The following is a 21,031-nucleotide window of genomic DNA, read 5'->3' as shown; positions in this document are numbered from 1 at the left end:
GTGCCCTATGTTTCCTCATTCTACAGATGCCAGAGTTCTGGACGAAGAAAAAGAAGAGAACAATTTTAGAGCTAATTCCATGTCATTGACAACTCAAGCTGCATTGACAATGATGAGCAAGCAGCTTCCCAGAAAACAGATGCAGAAAAACACAATCTGTTCAGATACAAGCTAGAGCTTCCATAAAAAGGCTGTGTGTCTATCTGTGAAATCAGAAATGCTAAGATGTAATTATGTTAGATGTAATTGTGTTAAAACCTGAAATGCCCAAGTTATGCATTCAGATCTCAAGTTACATGGTAGGAGCTATCAGCCACTGATCAAAGACCATCCTGGATTCTCCTAGGCGTGGCAGCAGCAGTAGCTGTAGGTAGTCATCAGTTTGAAAGCAGAAATCATAAGTATGTGCTCAACTATGGACTCAGACACCTAATTTGGGGCATTTCAAATTAGAACTATTTTATCAAATACATTTTTGTTTGCTGTGTGATAGCAAAGGAGAGAGTATGAGTATCTGGAAAAGTTTCCACATGCACTGCATTAACAGTACCATTCTTCTGTTACTAATTAGTCCTAGTGCTCCATAAGGGCTGGCAGCATATGGTCACTTACGTAAAAACATCCTTGGAAAGAATTAGTCCTGAAATATGACAACTTACAGTGACCATGACAACTTTGTTGACACAAAGTGGACTGGGTATTTTCAGAAAAGTCATATGCAAAAAAATCCTAGGGAGCTGCAAGCCATATGGATGGATTTATTGGGCAATAAGTGCTGTATGAAAAACACAATTTTTACACAGTGTGGCATGTTCACTTTGACCCAACCAAAGTGATTAAATCAGATCAGCTTAGAAGGCAATCTACAGACTTCAATTTGAATGGAAATAACTTTAAAAGAACTAAGTACGGTAATTGTAGACCTATGGCTTCACTCAGCTTGCTTTTTCCTTCCGTAACTTCCTTTTTCTTTCGTAACTGTCCACATGATGATGCCACAATGACATCTTTTAATCAGGTCAGACAAAATCTAACAACCTGCTGCCAAAAATCCATAACACATGGATTGTATACATCAAATTTCTTCACTTTAAAAATTTATATGTAAGCCTTATGAAGACATGATAGTAAGCATCTCAAAACAGTGTACATACACCTGTTAAACATTCTAGTTTCTAACAGTGATTCACAGGTGAAAGTGACTGACCAATAAAGTCAAAAGGCAAGCACAGGTAATTACCATGTATTTCATCTATGCAAAGCAAAAAAGCCACTGTGAATCTATATTGTTTTTTATCTGCTGTGTTGCAAAAAGTTCATTCCATGATAAGGAAAAAAATAATCAAAACAGCCAAGGAAAGACATAAGTAGACAAAACACATGGGGTGGTGGTGGAGAGATTTGAAGCCTGGTTATTTATTTTAAAATAAAAGGTAGATCTGCTTCATGACACACAGCTATGCTGATTAACAGTAAAGGAGGATATTGTATTCCGAGTAAAAAATACTGCTTTCTCAAGGAGCAGAGCAATCAAAAATTAATTTATTTCCCTGTTATTCCTTGGTGACAAGGCTGCAATGCAGGAAGTTTAAAATTGCATCTGTTTATGCTCAATGAAATAATAACATATGAAAATGATATGACAGCATTTGTCATTTTGCTTGCAGCTACTGTCATGCAAGTTATAATGAATCTCAGGTTGCTGGATTTCTGCCTATGTGACCATGACAAAAAAGTTAACCAATCATGCTTTTGAGTTCTTAAACCCAGCTGAAGTTCACAATAAATTATGCCACAGTTGCGTAGTGTATATAATTGTTCTAGATATTTCTGACATTTGCAAAAGCTTTTACATTTAAATAGTACTTTCCGGAGGACACTTGTGATCTGTGTTTCCTTACTGAGAGGATTCTGGAACATTAAGGCTTTCAATTGAGTTTTCCTGAAAATGCAAAATTACAAAAGTGCTCTCCTCTTCCTCAACATCCTCTCATTGAGACAACTGTAAACCAGGCTCAAAGGGGGAAGGAGATAAAACCAGGCTCACTAGAGATGAGCCTCAGGATGGCCTTCAGACTGCTGTCCCACTCAAGGTGAGAAATGGTCATATACATGGGGACAAGAAAAGCACAGGGCTCACTAATAGGTTAGTAGCCATAAAAGTGTCTGGGAATGGTCAAATACCAAAAGTGAAACTAATTGCCTGACTCCCTCCCTGAAACACTTATATACTAATGCACAGACTACAGGGAATAAGCAGGAGGATTTTGAGATCTGTATTAGGTTGCATGGCTGTGATGTAATTGTAATCACTAAAACGTGGTGGGACAGCTCCCATGACTAGAATATTCTCAGGGATGGCTATGCACTATTTAGAAAAGATAGCACACACACCACAAGGCAAAGCAGTGGTGTTGCTCTTTGTGTGTGAAAGCAACTGGAATGTACTGAGTTTCATCCAGGGGGAGAGGCAGAAGGGGTTGAAAGCTTGTGGGTAAGAATTAAGGGTCAACAAAATGGGTGTGAAACTGTAGTGGGTGTCTACTATAAACCATCAACCCAAGAAGAGGATACTGATGAGGCCTTCTATAGTCAACTGGACATAGCCACCCGATCACACTCTTCAGTAGTTACGAGTGACTTCAATCACCCTGATATCTGTTGGAAAGCCCACACAGTCAGGCATGACTGTTGATGGATGGACAACTTGGTGGACTTAGAACTGGCTTAATGGCCAGCCAAAAAGTGGCTGTCAATGGGTCCATGTTCAAGTGGAGGCCAGTGACAAGTGGAGTCCCTCAAGGATCAGTGTTGGGACTGGTCCTGTTTAACATCTTTGTTGGTGACATGGATGGTGGCATTGAGTGCACCCTCAACAAGTTCACTGATGACACCAAACTGTGTGGTGCAGCTGACACGCTGGAGGGAAGGGATGCCATCCAGAGGGACCTTGACAGGCTGGAGAGGTGGGGCCATGCCAACACCATGAAGTTCAACAAGACCAAGTGCAAGGTCCTGCACCTGGGTCGAGGCAAACCCAAGCACTGATACAGGCTGGGCAGTGACTGGCTTGAGAGCAGCCCTGAGGAAAAGGACTTGGGAGTGCTGGTGGATGAGAAGTTCAACATGAGCCACCAGGGTACACTTGCAGCCCAGAAAGCCAACCAGATCCTTGGCTGCATCAAGAGAAGTGTGGCCAGCAGGTCGAGAGAAGTGATTCTCCCCCTTTGCTCTGCTCTCATGAGATCTCACCTGGAGTACTGCATCCAGGTCTGGAGACCCTGTTACAGGAGGGACATGGATGTGCTGGAGTGTGTCCAGAGAAGGGCCACGAGGATGATCAGAGGGCTGGAACACCTCTGCTATGAAGAGAGACTGGGAGAGTTGGGGTTGGTTAGTCTGGAGAGGAGAAGGCTCCAAGGAGACCTTATTGTAGCCTTCCAGTATCAGAAGGGGCCCTACAGGAAAGCTGGTGAGGGACTTTTCAGGATGTCATTTAGTGATAGAGGGTAGATTTAGATTGGAAGTTAGGAAGAAGTTCCTCCCCATGAGGGTGGTGAGACACTGGAACAGGCTGCCCAGAGAGGTGGTGGAAGCCCCATCCCTGGAAGTTTTTAAGGCCAGGCTGGATAGGGCTCTGAGCAACCTGATCTAGCGAGATATGTCCCTGCCCATGGCAGGGGGATTAGGACTAATTCTTAATTAATTGGAATTAAATCTTAATCTAAAACTTAAAGGTCCCTTCAAATCCTGAAAACTCTATGATTCTCTGAATTTTCAGGAATGTCCATCACTGTGTGCTGTTCAAACAGTAGATGCATTTACCATGTGATTTACATTGCCAAAATAAACAAAAGAGTATATTGAATTCACTCACTAGTACATAAGAGAAATTTTGCAGATGGTGGCAATCTTTTGGAAGTTAACTATTGATTATATTTGAGGTATTTTGTAAAATCCACAAGACACTTCTGGATATAGAAGAATAATTTATAAGTTGTATTTATAGTATTTCTTTATTGTTACTATTATTTTTATGACCCACTTTCTTAGACTCAGTTCTATTGCCTCCTCCTAATGGTGAATGATACTATTTGTCTTTGCTTTAGCTTAGAACTAAGCAGTTACTATGTGAATCAAATTTTCTCAAGCTAGCAATGAGTAACAGTGATGGCAGCCCCACTTTTCTAAATACAAAACTGAACATAATTCTGAGAAATCTTTCCTTTCACAAAAACTTGATCAGTTCTCACCACTGCTTGGCTACGTGTAAAAGTACCTTAGGAATTCTTCTTAATTATCTGTTTTCTCCACTGGTGAAATTAATGAGCCTTTTCAAAAGTAGAGAGGTGCCATCAGAGTGTTAATTGGTACAACAAATACAAAGAAGCAAACCCAAATACAAAACCACCTGGTTGTCACCTAGGTTGTGGCCATATTTTATGAAGTGTTACGCTGCAGGAGAATCATAGTTACTAAGGAACCATATAAGTGAAGTAAATAGTCCCGCTAAGGTCACTAACTCTGCTGTGCTTTTGGAAGCCAGCTATGCCAGCTGTAAAACTGAAGCAAGCATACTTTGACTAACATCAATGCTGACAATGAAAAAACAAAGAATTCTGATGAAATCCATATCCACTGTACTAAAAAAACAAAACAAAACATTAAATTTAAAGCATACAGTTGGAAAATCAGATCAGGATTAGTCAGGTAGATTACTGATGTTCCATTAATGGAAAAGTTACTTAGGAGGGTCTAAGCAGAGTTAAAGAAGTTCTTTCAAGGGGTTTTGAAATTAAAAGATCTGGCCTAAATTTATTTTTTTTTCCCAAAATAACATCCTCAAGCAATGTTTATGGTACTTCAGAAAGCTGAAACATTTTGAAACTATGCCAACGTCCATGTGTCTAAAGCATAGAGTATGGGTCTTGTGAACATTTAATATTAATATATTAATATAAAGAGACCTGGTTTTCAAACTAGATCAGACCTGTTTTAGAAGTCCCACTCATGCATTTGGTAAGACTTGTGGCTAGTTACATTAATCAAACTTTAAAAATCTTGTCTCAGGACAGTATTTTGGTATCAATATAAAATATCAACATAAATATCATGAAGACATAATCAAACTTTACTTAAATGAAATGTGATGGTGTTTTCAGAACTAGAAACTTTGTCAAAGTATTGTAACATTTTTATTAAATTTTAAAAAGTGTATTTGCGTAAGTTTTAGACTGTGATGGCCAGCAAACAAAGTTAATTTATGTGGCTGGGGAGAGAGAACCTAAATTCACCCCACACCAATTAACTTCAATGTGATGCCAGCATCAGCAATGCCCTGAGCCTGTGGAAGGGGCACAGGTCACCAGGGCAGCACCTGGAGGGTGGCATAATGAAATCCCAGCCCCTCCAGCTAGTCAGTTAACTTCACCTGAGGCCCAGCTTAAATGCCTCTATCCAAATGCACACAGTATGGAGATTAAATAGGAGTTAGAGTTAAGAGATCACACCTACAGGTGTGATCTTACTGGCATCACTGAGACCTGGTGGGGTGGCTCCTATAACTGGGGTGTCAGTTTGAAGGGTTATAAACTCTAGGAGGGACAGGCAGGGGAGAAGAGGTGGGAGTGTTGCCCTCTATGTCAAATACCCTCCGGAGTGCACAGAGCTCTCCCAGGGGATGGATGAGGAGCTCATGGGTTAAGATTAAAGGGAAGGTGGGCTCAGGTGATATTACAGTGGAGGTCTGCTACTGGCCACCTGACCAGGAGGACAATATAGGCAAGGCACTCTACAGACAGATAGGAACAGCTTCATGCTCACAAGCCATGGTACTCATGGGGGACTTCAGCCACTCTGATATCTGTTGGAGGGACAACTCTTCAAAGCACAATCAAGGAGGTTCCTGGAGAGTGTAGATAAAAACTTCCTTTTCCAAGTAATCAAGAAATCAACAAGAAGTGCTATGCAGGTCCTTGGTCTCACCAACAAGGAAATGATGGTGGGGGATGCTAAGCTCAAGGGCAGCCTAGGTTGTAGCAGCCATGAAATGGTAGAGTTCAAGTTCCTTAAGGAAGGCAGGAAGGGGGGCTCAGAGTAAGATTACTACCCTTGACTTCAGGAGGGCAGATTTCAGCCTCTTCAGGGATCTGCTTGAGAGAGTGTCATGGGATAACATCCTGGAGGGAAGAAGGGCCCATGAAAACTGGTTGATATTTAAGGATCACCTTCTCCAGGCCTATGCATTCCAAGAGAAAATCAGGCAAAAACACCAGAAGGCCAGCATGGATTAGCAAGCAGCTAAACTCAGACTTAAGAAGGAAGCAAACAGAGGGTGGAAGCTAGGGCAGGTACCATGGGAAGATTACAAAGAGGTTGTCCAAGCAGCTACACAATCAGATTAGGAGAGACAAATCCCAGATGATAGATCTTCCTGTCAGACCAAATATATAAGAATGCAGAGAATGTGACTTCTAAATAAATAAATAAATATTAAAACAAAAAACCCAAACCCCTAAAAATCTAAGGGTTCTGTGCGGGAGCGGCAAAGAAAATGTGTGCAACCAATATGGTTGATAAACGAACTTCTGGTTTATTGCGCAGCAACTTTCGCTTATATAGTGCTTCCGTGACCACACCCCTGCCACCAACATAACTTTTTATTGGACACCCGGTGTGTTTACCTGTAGCACAGCGAATCCCTGGTGCAGGTAGCACCGGAGTATGGGCCAATCTTATTGGCCTCCTAAACATGGGGTTGGGCATAGTAAAGGGGTCGCACCCCCTATCTCTTCGAGAACATTCAGGAATATTCTCCAACATTCTCCAAACCTCTCTAACATTCCACAACAGTTCTGGGCCTCTAATAGGGCCTATTTACCTTTCAAATTCAACACATTCTTGACCATCTGTTGCTCATAGATTTTCAGTCCTCTTGGCATCATACCTGCTGAAGTCAATTCATATTAATATCAGAGATGATGCATGAAGAATAAAAAATGTTTCTGCATTCCAGCTGAGGCTCCAGAGGAAGGAATACAGTATTAAACTAGCAGATACCTGAATTCACCTGTGTCTCATGGGCTGTCTTCTGTTTCTGTATTTCTGAAGAGTTAATAACTGAATGAAGGTAGGAGAGGACAGCAGACATTTATTTTGAAGATAAATATATTACTACATAGCTCATAATCCAATGATCAGTATGCAAGCACAAAAAGACAATGGAGGGCTTTGATTTACTCTAAGCAGCAAAGTGACATGCTGATTGATCTGTGAGGTCAGTGGAGAAACTAGCCAATACTTGTAAAATTCATGAAGAGTTTCTTTCTGACAATTTGGCTGACACACCATTGATGCATACTGAAGAGCTAATGTCCTTAGCCAAGCTGTACCACCACATCTGCCACTTCCACAAACCCATCAATGACAGCCATGGGGTAAGATGGCAATTGGTTTACATAGCTGACCAGTGGTTTCCCAGCATTCTTGCAAAGATGAAGAAATGTGTGCATTCTCACAGTAGTAGGCTCTCATCCTTGCACATCAAACATGGATTGACCTAGTTTACTTTAATATATGTATGTCAAGATTCTGCTTCTCATTGATTGGTTTATGCAAAGGAGTTGATGCAACACAAATTCTATATGTAATGGTAATATTCATCCCCTTTTCTCTCTGGTTCACTTTGTGCACTAAACTATCACCAATTTACTGAAATTCAGCTATTCCCCTTCTCAATATGAAATGAAAGAGAATACATAGTAACACAGGAAATGAAATTACACATAATGCTCTAGGAGTAAAAACCACAGAAAACCAAGACACGTAAATCTAGCAGCAATAAGCAACACACCTACCTTAATTAAACCCTCCCTCACATTTTCTTCTTTATTGGGATTGATTAATTTAGGAACTAATTAACTAACCCTCTCTCACTGACTGCTAAAACAGAATCTAGCCTACTGGTTTTCCACCTGTTTTCTTTCATACTACCTAAACCCAAATCTAATCATATATACCAACAGAAGAACAAAACATGAGGTTTCATGTTTTTCATCGAATATGAGAACTCTCCACCTCTCTAATAACAAGATACATTAGAGTGTATAAAAAAACACTTTTGAAGCAGTCTTTCTTTCACAGAACAACAGAGGTTTTCATTCCCAGAATCAAACTCTTCTGGTGACTGGACTCAGATTTCCATAAAACTCCCTGAGCCATCAAATCCAGACTAAGAAACTGACTCCGGGCATGGAAATCAAGGTAACCTGTTTTTCCCTGCTTACATTTTTGTGAAATACATGTTGGCTAACATACTAAAACTTTGACTTCCCTTTAATACCTCATCTGTATTGTTTTCATACTTACTTAGAGAACTGGATATTATAATTTTCCCTCTAAAAGTCAAATCCCTGAGCAAAACTTGTTTGGGAAGTCTCAGAAGATAAGGGTATAAAAATCTGTATTCAGAGTTGCCAGGCAAGACAAAGAGAAATAAAGTTCTTTTTGGCCTGTAAACACATTATGGCAGGTAACTTCTAAAATAAGCCTTATTTGATGTGGAAAAGTTTGGAACAAACTGAATGTGTTTAAATGATAATTATGGAATTAAGATGCCTATTGAAGTCACAGAACATTTTGTGGTTAAACAAAAGGCTGCCCTAAACTCAATCAGTGTTTGAGGAAGAAAGGTGTGACTACAAGTGAATCTGTTGAAAAACCACTGTTACCACCTTCACTGCACAGTAAAACTCATTACACTGCTGAGACTCTGTTCTCCTTATCCTGAAAATCTGATTAGAACAAGGACTCACTTCCATCTCTATGAGGCGTGGCTAAATCCTAAGCAACATCTAAGAAATTAGGTTCCCACATCTAAGAAATTAGGTTTTAATGAGTTAAAAACATCTCTTAGCTTATTCTTTCCACTTTCCATTTTCTGCTCTTTACCAAAAAGAAGAACAGAAAACATTATTGTCCCTCAACAGCACTGCTAACTTACTCCTCTTTCCCATGGGTCTGACGAAAGGAAGAAGTTGAAGGGAGAGAAGAGCTTAAGAAAAATTTGGAGGGAGAGACATCTAAGTTAAAAAGGGATGACCAAGATCATTCTGGGAGTCTGAGGTAGCAGATCAAGCAAGAAAAACATTGAATTTGACATGAGGAGGTCAACATAGTGAGAGGAAAAAGCATACATACTTTGGACAGACAATATATTATTTTGCAATATTCTTAGAAAACTCACTCAGCATCAGAAAATAAATACCTGATCAGGGATACAGAGATACATTGGAAATCAGGATGGTTGATTGCTGCCTCTTCCTCTGACATGCATAAAAGGGCTTATGTTGTACAGCTTGGTAACATGTCAGCTTTTCCAGACTTCCAGGGAATGTTAGTTTACTCATTGCTGAATTAATTTCACTAGCCTTTCTGCTGTGGGTATAACATATCTGTAAATACTACTTTTTCCGGCTCTACTCATGGGGGAATCCTCCAGGCCCAGTAAAGGAGCCACCGGTATTACAAGTGGTTGCAGATAGGATTATGAGAAAATTCATGAAATGGCATGGGAATATGGGAATGAAAGAGCAAAGAAAACTAGAAGAGTCATAGTCAAGCTGTGATCATTAATATTTTGAAACCCTCTCTTGTAGGGAGAAGGAAGGGTTGACTGAATTTTTAAACTTCAAAAGTAAACTGACCATCTTCGTAATGATCAGTGTTAGCTTTTTTAACATTCCTGCCTCAGTCAAAATCCAAAGGATCTAATTTGAGGAGTGTTTGAAGAGCTTTTAGAAAAAAGAAATACCAGTATTGCCTCTGCTTTTAGAATATCACAGAAAAGTTGTTAAGTTACAATATATATCATACTATAAGCTATAATTTTTGGACCTTACCTTCCTGCGATGGGATGGCACAATAAAATATGTTTCAATATTATGCTTCTTCAAGAAACTATTCCTTTCATGACCATATCCTGGTTCTACCTCATAGTCCCCATTTAGGCACTCTAACGTGGTCTTTGTAATGTGCACTTTCCTGAAGAGAAAAACCAGACATTTTTTAAAGCAAAACCATATTGTGAGCTAGTTGATACTGAAATACATGCATGTACAGAAGATGATAAAGTGGTCAAATTATGTATCAACCCCTATTTTTTATGTTAAAAACTTGGCTTGTTTTGTCTTTTCAGCTGAGTACAATATAGAAATATTTCTATTAGATACATTTTCTAAACAGCAGAATGCACAGAAAGATAAGTGTTGACTATCAAGACACTTGCAGATTTGGTGATTTGTAGACAGCGGAAGTCTGCACACTGTCTTCTACATTGTGGGGCTTTCTCAAGTCTTTACCTCACTACCTCCTAGGAAAAACATCCTGTTCTTTGAAACTTTTGGCTTCACACTATGAATCTTTCCTCTGCATGGAGGAGAAACTTCTTTTCCTGTTTCCCTTCACATCTGTGACTTGTTTTCATTCATTTATTCTGTTTTGTTTGTAATACAATTCACTTTGTTTCAGCAGCACAGCCATCTTTGACAATATTCGTGGTTTTCTTATCCTAAAAAAGGCTGTCACATTTTCTTTTGAAAACCTCTTATATTGAAATCTCTTAAAGGCATCTGAGAAGCTATTACTTCTTTCCTCTGTTCAAAGTGTTCAGATTTTTTTTTTTTTTTTTCTGGAAAGCCTTGAGGTAAGGAATATACAAAATACACTGCCAAAATTGTCTAAGACAGACACAGGTAACAAACAGAAATTCACTCATCTTAACCAGAAAAGTTAAGATGTTCCATTGTCCCCCTGTTTAGAAAATCATGACCTTGTGAAAATCTACCAGATGGTTAGGCACTAGTCCACAGATGCACACACTTGCACCTTCGCGGAAGTGCACTGTGTGCACTTAAATTTGGTCCAAGGAGTCCTTAAAATTCTAGCAGGTGCCCCATGGGTTTCCTACAGGCTTATGTGCTACTGCACTGTTTGCATACGCAGTCAATATTTGAGTGCATAAAGAGGATTTTTGTTTTCTCTATAGCACACTACTAGTGCTGGAAATCCTACCATGTTAAAGAAGTATGGTACACTTCTCCACTATGTGTAGAGCTGCAAGGGTAAAAATTTCCTGGAATAACTAGAGGGTTTTACTTATATAACATTAAAATTTCAATGTTCAAATGTAGCTTTCCGACATTCCTACCACTGCCTTATTCCTACTTATTATATTGACAGCTTCTAATAAGGATTCTTCTAAGAAATGTTTTGCTTCTAATATTCTATTACTAGTATAGATATCATGATAATTTGGAGAATTCCAAAGGATAAATCACATAATAGTTCTTACCAAACAGAATCTTTCTTACTGATTGAAATTCCATTGCAAATGCTTCAAAGATAGAAATAAATTCTTCACTCATACACCCTGCTATTTATTTTCCTGTGGTTCTTTCACAGACTTACCCAGGCAATCCTCCTGCTTCCATTACATTAGCTAGAGTCACATCATTTGACCAGACATCATATTGCCATTTTCGGAGACCCAGGACCCCACAGAGCACCCTGCCTGTATGCAATCCAACTCTCATGTTGAGATCCACCTCCGTGGCTTCTGCAACAGATCTGGAATAGACAGTATTAGAATGTTAGTCTTTAAGCATTGATATTGCCCTCTTCTTTTTCTCCCCTTCCCCACAAATTAACATATATATACATGCCTGAGTAGAGAGGATCTTATAAAAATCTCAAAGGATATATTCAGGTACAGTTCTTTTTCTTCACTACTTTCAAAGCCCCAGTTGTAAACCAAAAGAAAAAATTTTCTTGGTAGTATTTTAATTACTGTTTAACCACAATCTTTTTATTTCTAAATTTCCTGACCTAATACCTTAAACTTTAGTTTTCCAGGTTTCAAGGAAACCCAGAAATTGTTATGTTTCATTACAATTAATAAAATAGTAAAAAAAGAGGAAAACAAAGCAGGTACAGTAAATGGCTTTGTCACTGATCTTCCCCAAGACTAACTTTTAGGTTTTATTTGCTAATTTTTCAGGTATTTGCTATCATGATCCTACAAAAACTTAGATATTTTACTGGGAAATATGGAAATAAATTTTTATCTGTAACTCAAATAACTAGGAGACAGCCATCTAAACTCCTGCATTTTCCTGTTTATCTTGTGTCTCATACATAGTTACATTTTTGTTCACAAATGTTCCTTTCCCCCAGTGCATATTTATTTCAGCAATATGATCCTCTTTCATTTCTCCAGCTGTAATATAAAAATAATACTTTCTTTTCCTTACACCTTTTCTTTGCAGTGTCTTGATCTCCAGGTAATAGTGTAAAACACTTAATTTGCAATTAAAATAAAATAATCTGGAAAAAAAGCATAGTATGCATCCTAACACTTCCTGGGTAGTACAGAGGGCTGAAAATAATTTATAAAAAGTTATTGTTTTGTTTATGTTGTCACAGCTTAGATTTATGCCATTCTCCATTTAATTGAGATTCCACATAAACAAAAACCTACTCAGTTAAAATTAGTGTTGTTTTCCTTATGTGTCTTAGACTGGCAGTCTTCTTAGGTGATAATTAATATTTCATTATATTTTTCCAACTGATACTTTCACCCTATGCTACTGCTAAGTAACTGCTGCAACTACTAGTAATCACACACAGTTGTTCTGTGTCTTTACATTTATGGTATGCTCAGCTAACCATAATTTCCTATGGTGGAACTGAAAAGGCAGTCTTATATTTAAATCCTATTACCATTGCTATGAGAAAAGACATGAAAAGGTACAGCTGAGAAGGCAAGTGGATAAGCAATGACTCCACTCTCCTATGTTCTAATCAGTTTAATTACCCAGTTACAGGATAAAGAAAACGATGTAATCAATAAATCAATGAAAGTACAGCTGATGGAGAGTTATTATAAACACAAATATCTTTCAAAAATTCTTGCAAGGATGGCACAGAAGCCACCTGTAACTATGAATTTGTACTTGTAAATTAAATCTAACCTTCAGAGGTTTTCATTGTGTAGCTGGGAAAGGAAGAATTAATTGGCAAAGTCATAATTAAAAGCATTTTCAATTTTGGTGCCACAGTAAGGCAGGATTCTTCATCTCAGTGAATGTAGGTAATGCTCTAACTTGCACCCTACAGTGACCTTTGAATATTGAAAAGGTGCTTTGTAGCTAATAGTCTTACACATTACATGCAAAAATCTTTGCAGCTTTTTCTGTTACCGACACCTGGCATTCCACAGGTAAGTTGCAGTCCAAAAAGAGATAATATCAGTGAATAAATTAATCTGGCTTATCAGTGTAAGACATGATTCACAGTGGTTTTTTAAATTTAATTTTTTCAATTAATTTAGTAGGAGAAGACCTTACACTGAGTCTCTGGCTCTAATTTTGCCTTAATCTTCACTGACCATTATAATTTTTAAAGTATTGTCCAGCTGCACCAAGTTTGGCAGAGGTGCTTAGGAGGACTTTTCTACTATTTCAGGAGTAGTCACTGTATTTATTTTTTGTATAGTTGTACTTATTTAAATACCATTAACAGAAAGGGCAGCATAGGACAAGATGTGGGCTGAGCAGTACAAGGTATCTGGCCTCAATTAAAGTAAGGAATTCTGCAGCCATGAAGTGCCTAAGTATATAGCATATCAGCCATCACTAATGTGAGTCATATGTAGATCACTTTTGTCCCTATAGAGAATATGGTCATAGAATATTTCAGTCATATTTTATGCAACAGCACAGAAGGAATTAAGCACAGCTTTCTGAAAGATTAAATATATTCTTGTCCTATTTCTACTCATTGCAAGTCAGCTTTCCATTATTCAGTAGCTATTCCCATTTAACCCTCAAAAACTCCAAAAAGGACTGAAGGGTTTCTTGTGCATATTTTCTGCTTGATGAAGCCTTGAGGAAATTAAATAAGCTAAGAATATAAGCCACTCAATGTTAATTTAAACTTTGTATTTTCACCTGTGCATCTACATCATGCCATTAAGAGAATGACCTTACACACAGACCATACCCTACAAGCCAAAGCCCTTAAGGATTACACCCTGCTTACCTGTCTGTGTTCTCCTGCACAACAAAGTACCTATGCTATTATCTTCATTGGTGAATCCTGAGTAGTCACTTAGTAAAAAATATAAATTGAGAATGCATTTCTACATATCCCCTGGGAACTACAGTGTGTTTTACGGGTGCTTTCACCATTATTAAATTTGAGTAGGGAAAAAAAGCTCGTTAACAGTTCATTAAACTTTATGAGTGTAGCTTGAAGACTTGTGTGCCCTTTATGCAGTTAATTTCCATAAATACACCCCACTGAACTATCAAAAATTAGGAGTGTTAAGTAATACATAAAAACAGGCTTCAAACATAAAATTAAAGCAGCACCACAACCATATTCCCTAACATCAACATTTCTGAACTAAAATAACACAAAAGTGTCGAGTGGCATTTAAATTATAAATAAACTTCTGAAGAAATATCAGCACTTGAATAGCCATAAATTAGAAAAAGAAAAGAAGTCCCCCAAATAAATTGTTCATTGTAACTTTTACTCAAGTTTTCTAAATGTTAACATAAAAGTAGGCTCAGAAACAAATATAAATCAAAAAACAGTTTCCTTTTAAACTAGAGGTGCACAGAATCTAAGTGACTGATAAGATAACCATCAACCCTGACAGCCTTTAAACTTATCTTAAAACGTAAGCCTTAAAACGTATCTTACCAAGCCTTTAAACTTTAATTCTCTCATCAGATACAAATATTTCATATGCTGCTACAGACCATCAAAGTAATTTAAGATAATTTCTAGAACAGCTCCAGACCTGTCCTGCATTTCAAGGAACAAGAAAAGCTCAGCATCCCATTTCTTGCAAGTTATTTATAGCTTTTCTTTAAAACCAAAGAAATATGTATAGCAAGAGATGTTTCCTGACTAGATTTTTGGTTCTGTTACAGATTTGCTTTTTATATAACCACAGTTCTAAGATAAACATGCCCTTTAATTTTGCGTATCTCCCTAAATACTTCTGTGGCAGCTCCACTTAAACACAATCAGGAACTGGTTAGTTCATGAATGTTAATGATAAGACCACCTTTCTGTGAACTACTGTGTCAGCTCAGCTGGCCATGGCCCGGAGTACCAAGTAACACCTGTACAACAGGCTCCCTTGCCCTCCCTCAGATTTAACTTTCCACAAGAAAGGGGACATGTTAGTCCTCTCAGGCAGTTCTCAAAACAATTATGTTTTATAGTTTTAAAGCTTTTGCTATCATGTTTTGACAGCTGTTTCTTTGGGTCACTTTTGGGTTTGTTTTTTGGCTTTAATTTTTTTTTTTTTTTTTTTTTTTTTTTTTTTTTTTTTTTTTTTTTTTTTTTGTTATTGTTTTGGTTTTTTAAAAATATTGACCATATCTGGACTTTCCCAATACATTGCTCCACTGGAGCATGGCAGAGAGTCTGGGAGTAGAGCCTGGGCTCCAAAGATCTGGTGGCTTCAAAAGTCAAGAGGCTCACTTTGACAGAGGGGCAAGCTAAGTTTTCACCAGTGGTAGTGAAGTAAGTTCATGGTAGACATCTTCACTGCTGAAAAGGAGGCTGCTGGTTCTCTCAGAACCCAAAAGTAAAAGGGGCTTCTGTAGATCATGTAGTGCAGAGCAACTCACTCCTGTCCAAATTTTCCCAGTCCTGAACCTCTGGAGAACCAGGGAAAAAGTATCAAGTGTTGACATTGGTAAAATTAGTCCTTCTGCCTTCTTCCTCAGAAAAAAGATCACTCAGTAAAACTTGACATTTCAGTCTGGCTTCCTCAGTCTGCCTGCTGTAGTTCCTCTTTCTTCCCCAGTGTGTTTGGTCAGCTGATGCCCAAACTCATGTGAAGGAGACTGGTCAAGCAGCAACCTCCACAATGTCTCATGCAACCGAGCAACAAGACAATGTGTAGGTGCAAAATAAGCCCAACCTTCATCTATCGATCAGGTCTTACATGGATGATTGATAGAATCATCCATATCAGATGGAGTCATCCATATGGGATAAACACACCTATCTGACACAGGGAATAGCTGATCGACCTCCTGATAGACCTCACTGGGTTGCCCAGATTTCAGGAAGCAAAGGTTCACAGACATTTCAGATCTCTTCAAACTTTACATGCAGTAAGAATTTTCAATATAGGCATACAGATGAGACCTACTCTAAAGTAAATCTCCCCCTGCAATAGTAAATCTGCCCCTGCAATATGTATAGGTTAAACTGAAGAAGTCAGCACCAGCCACAGTGCTCTACAGATGGGCTCCTACTGTGCTCCTACCTGCATATGTAGGCATAGCTAGTGATGCAAGTAATGGTGCAAATGACTTCTAAAATGGCATCCTAGTAAGACATCCAGGGAAGGAGAATAATGAAAATGTCTTTTTTTTTTTTTTTCTTAAATATAATTATCAGAGTTAGAAGGGAGTTCTAATCATCTAGTCCAACTCTCCCACTAAAGCAGGATCTCCTAGACCACACTACACAGGACTGCATCTAGACAGGTTCTGAATTACTCCAGAGAAGGGTACTATACAGCCTGTTCCAGTGCCTTGTCACCCTCATGGTAAAGGTTTTCCTTATGTTTAAATGGAACATCCTATGTTCCAGCTTGTGCCTGTTTCCACTTGTTCCACTGGGAACTACAGAGAGGAGTGTGGCTCCATCTGCCTTGCACCCACCCTTTAGATACTTAAAGGCATTAACAAGAACTCCCCTCATCCTTCTCTTCTCCAAGCTAAAGTCATAGCTCTCAGACTCTCTTCTTAAGAGATATGCTCCAATGTGTCAATCATATTTGTTGCCCTCTGCTGGATTCTCTCTAGTATCATAGAATCATAGAATTGGCTGGGTTGGAAGGGACCTCAGAGATCATCAAGTCCAACCCTTGATCCACTACTGCTGCAGTTACCAGACCATGGCACTGAGGGCCACATCCAGTCTCTTTTTAAATATCTCCAGGGACGGAGAATCCACCACTTCCCACAGCAGCCCATTCCAATGCTTGATCGCCCTCTCGGTAAAGAAATTCTTTCTAATGTCCAACCTAAACCTCCCCCGGCAAAACTTGAGACCGTGCCCTCTTGTCTTGCTGAGGGTTGCCTGGGAAAAGAGACCAACCCCCACCTGGCTACACCCTCCTTTCAGGGAGTTGTAGAGAGTGATGAGGTCTCCTCTGAGCCTCCTCTTCTCCAGGCTGAACAGCCCCAGCTCACTCAGCCTCTCCTCATAGGATCTGTGCTCGAGTCCTTTCACCAGCCTAGTTGCCCTCCTTTGGACCTGCTTCAGGACCTTGATATCCTTCCTGAACTGAGGGGCCCAGAACTGGACACAGTACTCGAGGTGTGGCCTCACCAGCGCTGAGTACAGGGGCAGAATCACTTCCTTGGACCTGCTGGCCACGCTGTTCCTGATACAGGCCAGGATGCCATTGGCCTTCTTGGCCACCTGGGCACACTGCTGGCTCATGTTCAGCTTCCTGTCAATCCAAACTCCAAGGTCCCTTTCTTTCTGGCTGCTCTCCAACCACTCTGTCCCCAGCCTGTAGCGCTGCATGGGGTTGTAGTTCCTTGTCTTTTCTGAACTGGGGAGCCCAGAACTGGATGCAGTATTCCGGCTGTGGCCTCAACAAGGCAGAGTAGATGGGGAGAATGATCTCCCTCGACCTACTGGCCACATTCCTCTTTACCCTGGATTCCATTGGCCTTCCTGGCAGCAAAGCACACTGCTGGCTCATGAATAATTTACTATCTATCAGGACCCCCAGATCCTTCTCCTCTGAACTGCTTTTCAGCAGGCCCACCCCTAATCTATACTGATGCTTGGGGTTCTTTCTCCCCAGATGCAGGACCCTACACTTGCTCATATTAGAGCAAGTTCTTCTCTGCCCAGGCCTCCAGCCTGTCCAGGTCATGCTGGATGGCAGCACAGCCCTCTGGAGTGTCAGCCATCCCTCTCACAGAATTATTTATGTGATTGCATGAATGATCCCATTTCACTTTTGACACGTTTATGAATATTAAGCTGTGTATTCCATCCCAGTCCCAAATCTAGTATTTATTTCCCACTCACCCAGATTCCCTTCTCATTTCCAATTGGAAACGTCCTTGCCTTGTGGCATTATTTAGTATATTTAAATAACGCCTTCATTTCATAACATTTCATCTTCTAAGAAGTTACATTTCTGGACTGAGTCGAGTAGCTTTGTATAATTTATATCTCTTGATGAAGTGCTCAGTAAGGGAAGACAAGCTATTATTAAGAATGTTCAAAACTCCCCCCCTAACACTATCTTAAGCCAGAACTCTAGCCAGTTTATGGGTAAGAGAGGGAAAAGTTTGAGTGGCACAAAACTTTTTGACATGAAAATTTGCTAATAAATATAGCTAGAAAGTAAAATGCTGTAGTAAATAGAGTGGAACTTTCAAAGGCAAGCAATTTAAGTAAGGTGAAGAAGGTATTTGGCCCAACACACTGTTCTAAACAAAGATGGAGACATCTGCCGTGCTAGAGCAATATCTGGCACATTAGATGTGCCAATAAACGTGATTATTTTAATTATATTAGTAACAAAAATCTGACAGTTAAAACTCATCTGAAGAAATCAACACTGATGCAAACACTATCTACTTTGTTTTTCTTTTTAAGAAAATAAAAGATCTTTCCATAATGTTTCTGATCTGACTTTTAACTGTGCTCATGAAAAAAATACTCCGTAGAAGGCAGATGAGATTGCAACAATTTTAAGTATTCTATAATGTTATTTAAAAAAAAAATCCCAATCTAAACGTAAGGATGCAACATTCTCAGGTAATACGTGCAGCATATGTTCTAGGGCACTCAAATAACAGATTCACAGAACATGAAGAGAGCAAACAGTAAAAATTTATATGAACTCATATAACATTCGACACAACTAAACCACAGTTGCATTAACCACCCACTGGGAGGTTCTATTCCTTGATTTCCTGAAAAAAGGACCTCTTGCTGATACATATCTCTGGGACAGTCCCTTTTTACAGATCCATCAGTTGAATCACAATTCAAGTGATCTTGTTTATTTATATATTTATGCCAGGTAATATGACAAAACTGTGACTAGGGATGATGACTTCCAAGCATAAATTTTCAATGCCAAGACCTGATTTCTGCAGTAAAGTGAAGACACTTTTAGAAGACAACTAGCTGGCAGCTAACTCTGGATGAAAGGAGGAAGTTTAAAAAATTAAAGTGACTCTGCATCTTATGGGACTGATAACAACCACAGATAACAATCAAACTGATAGAAAATAAAATTTTGCATTCCAATTTAACCATTATTATCCCTTTACTTTTTAAAATTTGTTTAATGTATTTTTAAACAGATTAATATGGGCAGTACATCTTCTAAATTTGGTCTATGTATAAGTATTTTTTTCCTAACCTTCAGCAGACCTATATTCCTGGCTTGGAACTCTTTCTACAGTTGCCCTTACCATGTGCTTCTCTCACCAACTGATCTTCACCCATATCTTCAACAATATCTGAGCAGATGATGCTCTAGTGAAGAAAAATATACTGCAACCAAGGATAATAGTACTTGGAATGCACCATCTTACTTTTCCCTAATATAAGCTGAACAAACACATTGGTTTAACTAAGAAGAAATAAGCATTGATCCTAGATTTCACAGTCTTTACTCACACTACTAATTACTCCTTGAAAAAAAGAAGGAATTAATTAACTATGCTTATGTACAAAAGATGCAGAACAGGTCTTGCAAATGAAAATGGGTTTCTAGCCATCCAATAACAGTAAATCTGTCTTAAAAATAATTTGCATATTTTCCATCATGCCTTCTCATGCTTTCACCAATGATTTCACACTCCAGAGAGTTCATCATCTCAAAAAAAGAAAAAAAAAAAACAAAGAGTTGAAATTGTTTAATTAGTTACCATAGCCTCTAACTAAACATTTCTAGATAACACAATACAAAGCATCCACTTAGAATATAAAAATTGCTGATGTTGAGAGGCCTCTGGAAATGACCTAGACCAAATGTCCTGCTCAGAGCAGGGTCAGCTCAGATGGTTGTCCACAACTGTGTCTAGCTATTTCTGTGTCTGTTTTAAATCTCTCCAAGGATGCAAATTCCACAGTCTTCCAGTGCAACCTCTCCAGAATCTGTAGTAAATCCACAGTAAAAAAGTTTTTTCTTCTATTTAAGTAGAATTTTTATATTTCAGTTTATGCCCATTTCTTCTTGCCCTGGATATCACTGAGAAAAGCCTGAATATGTCTTCTTTTCTTCTTTACACCCTCCCTTGATTGTATCTTTATGCATTGAATAGACTGCTCCTCAGCCTTCTGTCCCCCAGGCTGAACAGTCCCAGTTTATTCCTTCCTTTTTAATTCAATTGCTTTTTAAAGTTTGTTTTTTTTTTTTTTTTGCCAACAGATGACAATATAACACCACGACATGTTTCATTTCTAATATTGGTAAAACTGAAGCATTAAAATGGAAAGATCAGACAACATGAAAACATGAAAAAGGGATCAATTAATGACTAATAAATTGAAGGTCAATGCTAGGTCCAAAAGAGGATGACAGCATCACCTACTCCTTTCCAAGGATTTAAAAAGCCAAAGATTTTGGAAAACATGTACAAGGCCTACATATCTAGCTATGTTTCTAAAGGCCAAGGCTTCCTTATAAACTGAGTATTCCTATACAGCTGGGAAAGTGCACATATGCATAAACTGCAGACTTTGGATATTCTGTCATTATTTTATAGTATCATAAACTATCACGTATAAGCACAGATTTCAAAGTCTTCTATCAATTCTGTAATGTTTACAACGATGATGAACTTGCATTGAATGAAAGTGAGAATATAGCTTCATTTACCCAACTGTTCACATTCTGAGATATTTTATAGATTAACATTATATTAAAAACACGTGTTGAGATAGAAATGAG

The 21,031-nt window shown here is 38.7% G+C and overlaps 1 protein-coding gene across 1 annotated transcript in view; it reads right to left on the bottom strand.

Annotated features, from left to right (window-relative positions):
* Window positions 1–21,031, bottom strand: part of ADCY1 (adenylate cyclase 1) — a 143,157-nt gene that overhangs the window by 35,306 nt on the left and 86,820 nt on the right. The window contains exons 6-7 of the mRNA XM_071736231.1: window positions 11,467–11,625; window positions 9,900–10,041 (exon numbers count right to left, since the gene is read on the bottom strand). Of these exons, the coding sequence (XP_071592332.1) occupies window positions 9,900–10,041; window positions 11,467–11,625 (301 nt within the window). The remainder of the gene's footprint in view (window positions 1–9,899; window positions 10,042–11,466; window positions 11,626–21,031) is intronic.

Source organism: Heliangelus exortis, chromosome 2 (genome assembly GCF_036169615.1).
Source record: "Heliangelus exortis chromosome 2, bHelExo1.hap1, whole genome shotgun sequence".
Taxonomy (NCBI): domain Eukaryota; kingdom Metazoa; phylum Chordata; class Aves; order Apodiformes; family Trochilidae; genus Heliangelus; species Heliangelus exortis.
Note: the sequence above shows the minus strand (reverse complement) of the source record. Positions and strands in the feature narration are given on the sequence as shown.